Raw genomic sequence first — 4,850 nt, forward strand, 5'->3', positions numbered from 1 at the left:
ACGGAGAGAGGGGAGGAGACGATGAAAGGGGTCAGAGCAGCGATTGGAGCCGAGAACTGGAAGCGCCTTAAAGAGACTGCGCGGTCCCCGCCCCCCTTCCCGCCAGCCTCAATGAATTAGAGCTGTGTTTCTCAAACTTGCCTGCTCATAAGAATCTTCTCGGGCCCTAGTTAAAGATACAGGTTCCGGAGCATGTTCCTTCGGGATTCTGATTCAGTGGGGCTGCGGGTGGAGCCGAGGAATCTGTAATTTTAACACGCTCCCCACGTGATTCTCGTGAACAAGCAAGTTTGGGAAATATTGAATTAAAGGAAACCGGGCCTGGCTGCAGAGCGGCCTCCGCTAGTGGGCTACGGCAGGAGGATTCCCGGGGGCGTCGCCTGCTTCCGCCGCCGCCTCCTTCAGTGAAAGTCCCTTTTGGGTCCAGCTGCCACAGCCACCGCGCTCCCTCAGGCCGGACGGGGGACACCCCTGGTCTGCGTGGCCCCCGCGCCGCCACGCCCAGTGGCCGCCCCAGCCCCGCGATTAGGGGGAGGAGCCGCCGCCAGTGGAGGCGGAGGAGCAGAGGAGGCGGAGACGGCAGAGACGGCGGAGAAGGCGGAGAGGAAGGTGGAGGCGGAGGCGAAGGTGGAAGGGAAGGTAGAGGCGGCGGGGAAGGTGGAGGCGGCTGGGAAGGTGGACGCCACCGGGAAGGTGGAGACTGTGGAGGGTCCGGGACGCCGGGTAGAGCTCAAGCTGGAGCCCGAACCTGAACCCGAGCTGGCACGGGAGGCGGAGCAGGAGCCGAAGGGGGAGCCGAAGCAGGAGCCTGAGGATGAGAACCCGGCGCGGAGTGGCGGTGGCGGCGGCAGCGACGAGGTTCCTCTCCCCACCCTTCCCTCCGACCCCCCGCGGCCCCCCGATCCTTCCCCGCGGCGCAGCCGTGCCCCCCGCCGCCGACCCCGGCCGCGGCCGCAGACCCGGCTCCGTACCCCGCCGCAGCCTAGGCCACGGCCCCCGCCCCGGCCCCGGCCCCGGCGCGGCCCTGGGGGCGGGTGCCTGGATGTGGATTTCGCGGTGGGTCCACCAGGCTGTTCCCACGTGAACAGCTTTAAGGTGGGAGAGAACTGGAGGCAGGAACTGCGGGTGATCTACCAGTGCTTCGTGTGGTGTGGAACCCCAGAGACCAGGAAAAGCAAGGCAAAGTCGTGCATCTGCCATGTGTGTGGCACCCATTTGAACAGACTCCACTCTTGCCTTTCCTGTGTCTTCTTTGGCTGCTTCACAGAGAAGCACATTCATGAGCACGCCGAGACGAAACAACACAACTTAGCAGTAGACCTTTATTACGGAGGTATATACTGCTTTATGTGTAAGGACTATGTATATGACAAAGACATTGAGCAAATTGCCAAAGAAGAGCAAGGGGAAGCTTTGAAATTACAAGCCTCCACCTCGACCGAGGTTTCTCACCAGCAGTATTCAATGCCAGGCCTCGGTGAGAAGTATCCAACCTGGGAGACAACCAAACCTGAGTTAGAACTGCTGGGCCATAACCCAAGGAGAAGAAGAATCGCCTCCAGCTTTACCATCGGTTTAAGAGGACTGATCAATCTTGGAAACACGTGCTTTATGAACTGCATCGTCCAGGCCCTTACCCACACTCCGATCCTGAGAGATTTCTTCCTCTCTGACAGGCACAGATGTGAAATGCCGAGTCCGGAGTTGTGTCTGGTCTGTGAGATGTCTTCGCTTTTTCGAGAGTTGTATTCTGGAAACCCATCTCCTCATGTTCCTTATAAGTTGCTGCACCTGGTATGGATACATGCACGGCACTTAGCAGGGTACAGGCAACAGGATGCGCATGAGTTTCTCATCGCAGCGTTAGATGTCCTGCACAGGCACTGCAAAGGTGATGATGCTGGGAAGGCGGCCAGCAATCCCAACCACTGTAACTGCATCATTGACCAGATTTTCACAGGTGGCCTGCAATCTGATGTCACCTGTCAAGCCTGTCATGGTGTCTCCACCACAATAGACCCATGCTGGGACATCAGTTTGGACTTGCCTGGCTCTTGTACCTCCTTCTGGCCGATGAGCCCAGGGAGGGAGAGCAGTGTTAATGGAGAAAGCCACATACCAGGAATCACTACCCTCACGGACTGCCTACGAAGGTTTACGAGGCCAGAGCACTTAGGAAGCAGTGCCAAAATCAAGTGCGGTAGTTGCCAAAGCTACCAGGAATCTACCAAACAGCTCACAATGAATAAATTACCTGTCGTTGCCTGTTTTCATTTCAAACGGTTTGAACACTCAGCCAAACAGAGGCGCAAGATCACTACATACATATCCTTTCCTCTGGAGCTGGATATGACACCGTTCATGGCCTCGAGTAAAGAGAGCAGGATGAATGGACAGTTGCAGCTGCCAACCAATAGTGGAAACGATGAGAATAAGTATTCCTTGTTTGCTGTGGTTAATCACCAAGGAACCTTGGAGAGTGGCCACTACACCAGCTTCATCCGGCACCACAAGGACCAGTGGTTCAAGTGTGATGATGCCGTCATCACCAAGGCCAGTATTAAGGACGTGCTGGACAGTGAAGGGTATTTACTGTTCTATCACAAACAGGTCCTGGAACATGAATCAGAAAAAGTGAAAGAAGTGAATACACAAGCCTACTGAAGTGACACACAGACCTACCTACCTGGAGTGGAAGATGACAACGCCCATACTACAACTGGCATCAAGATTTAAAGGACCTACTTGCATGGCCCACGGGCCTGACAGAGTAAGAATTGTACAGTTTCCAGTGTCTAAAAGGTCCTGGTTGGAAGAGGAATAGAAGGGGCGGGAGAAGAGGCTCTAGTCTAAGCAGTCACTTAAAGGAAGATTAAATGGCAGGATGCTCTGGGCGGGGCAGGCAGGAGCAGGGAAATCAGACACTGGTCCATATCCTATATTCCTCCAAAAGATTGTGTGGGAAAGTGTGGGGCGGGAGGGGGGTGGTGTGGGGGGGATGTGTGCCCTTGTAACTGTAAAACATCTTTCTCCATGGGTGTTTCAGCTTCAACTGACCAATCACATAACAGTTATATGTTTGGGGGAGAAAAAAGAAAAGCTTATACAAATGTAGCCCATTACATATATGGGTAGGAAAGTGGAAAAGCGGAGGAAGCAGGGATATTTCATTGACAAACACCTTTGCCAGTTTCTTTGTATTCGTGATTTTTTTGTGCTATTAAATGCAGTATTAAACAAAGAAAAGCCCATGTGGGCCTGTGAAACAAGAAAAGAGGGCTTTTGTATAAGGGGAGCAATTGCTCCAAAGGTAGAGAAGACAAGAAACACTGTAAGATAAACAACCAACACAGACAGGCCTCAGCTAAGAGTTTAGTGTGTGAGTGTTTAAAAAAAAAAAAAAGCTGTATGATATACTTGAGCAAATCAATGAACCTCTTTGCGATTGTTTTCTCATCTGTACAATGCAGATAATTCCTACCTTAATGGGTTATTGTTAAAGATTAAGTGATATAAAATGTGTCAAAGTATTAATTAAAAAGGCTTGGGACTTTGTACGGGCTCAGTGAACATTTGTTGGATCTGAAACTTCTTTGGTCTAGGACCAGAATGCATTAGAGGTGAGGGTCAGCCCTACCTGAGACTCACGGACAAAAATGACACACACTGTGTCAGATGCAGTCACACACACACACTTATAACTTCCTCCCCAGTACTGTTTTTTTGAGCCCCAAGGCAGTGGATTCCACTATTGTCCCTTGGGTACAGGGCATCAGTCAGTGCCACATTCAGGACTAGGGGGAGAATCACAGGTGTCCCCCCTCAAAGTCATTATTCTGTCCAATTGGAAGACTGTCATGTTGTTATCATGACTCAGCACCCCAGGGATGGGACTCGGGGCCAGTAGGCTGCTAGGCTTCCATGTGAGGGTGTTGGTGGTCTTTGCCCTCCAGAAGTGTTATGGACATAGCTGTGTCCACCTGCAGGCATAGATCATGAAAAGACTTCCAAAGCTCACTGGTCTACCAGCCCAGGGATAGTGGGGGAGTGGCATGTTGGCCCCCTCCCTGATTCTCACAGGGGGCTAAGCCCCAACAGATGGGATGTGCCCAGGATGGGTTAAGCCCTGGTGGTGGTTCCTTCTTTTATCCTCTTCATCAGATACAAAAGGACATATTACTTAGAAAATATGAGGGGGAGGGGAATTAAACATTTCACACCCTTGGGACTTGCATCCACTGGCTCTGGTAAAAGGCTGGGCTCCTCCCACGGCTCCCCAAGTCTACTTCATGGTCAGCTCATTTGGTAATATATGTTTATTTGTGTGGTTGTGGCTGCATCCCCAACTAGCTCACAGGCATTTTTAGGACAGGGGTTGTGTCTCTTCTTGTACCCTGGGCTGCATTCTCAGCCCCTAGAACAGCCCCTAGGACATAGTATTCAAAACATTTTCTGGATGGATGAATGAACCCAAACACCTTCCTTTCATAACCAAATTTTCCTCACTCCCCACCCCCAGGGCTCATTATCCTCAGGAGAAAATGTAAAAAGTGTTATTTTTGATATCTTGTAGGCTGGGGGAGAGCTAGAGGCAAGTGGCCTCGGATGGCACTTGGCACCTTCACGCAGGTATCTGACTTCCCTTTGGGATGTGTGGGAGCCCTGCCTGGGAAGACAGCCACGTCCTCCTTCCTCATCCCTCCCACAGGAAGAGTTCAGTCGGGCATGTCCACCAGATCCTGACTGCTTGCACAGACACTTTCACATTTGTAAAACGTTTTTATTTGGAAGTGATTTCTATTTTATAGGAAACTTTCAAAAAAAAATAGTATAAAGAACATCTATTTACC

At 51.6% G+C, this 4,850-nt stretch overlaps 1 protein-coding gene across 1 annotated transcript; it reads left to right on the plus strand.

Moving 5' to 3' along the window:
• The first annotated feature begins 581 nt into the window (after window positions 1-581).
• Window positions 582-3,555, plus strand: USP27X (ubiquitin specific peptidase 27 X-linked). The gene has a single exon (XM_081564906.1). The coding sequence runs from the start codon at window positions 1,348-1,350 to the stop codon at window positions 2,662-2,664; it is 1,317 nt and encodes a 438-aa protein (XP_081421032.1). The 5' UTR covers window positions 582-1,347; the 3' UTR covers window positions 2,665-3,555.
• The last annotated feature ends 1,295 nt before the right edge of the window (window positions 3,556-4,850 follow it).

The sequence above is a fragment of the Giraffa tippelskirchi genome, chromosome X, assembly GCF_054371585.1.
Source record: "Giraffa tippelskirchi isolate mGirTip1 chromosome X, T2T-mGirTip1v1.2.pri, whole genome shotgun sequence".
NCBI classification, from domain to species: domain Eukaryota; kingdom Metazoa; phylum Chordata; class Mammalia; order Artiodactyla; family Giraffidae; genus Giraffa; species Giraffa tippelskirchi.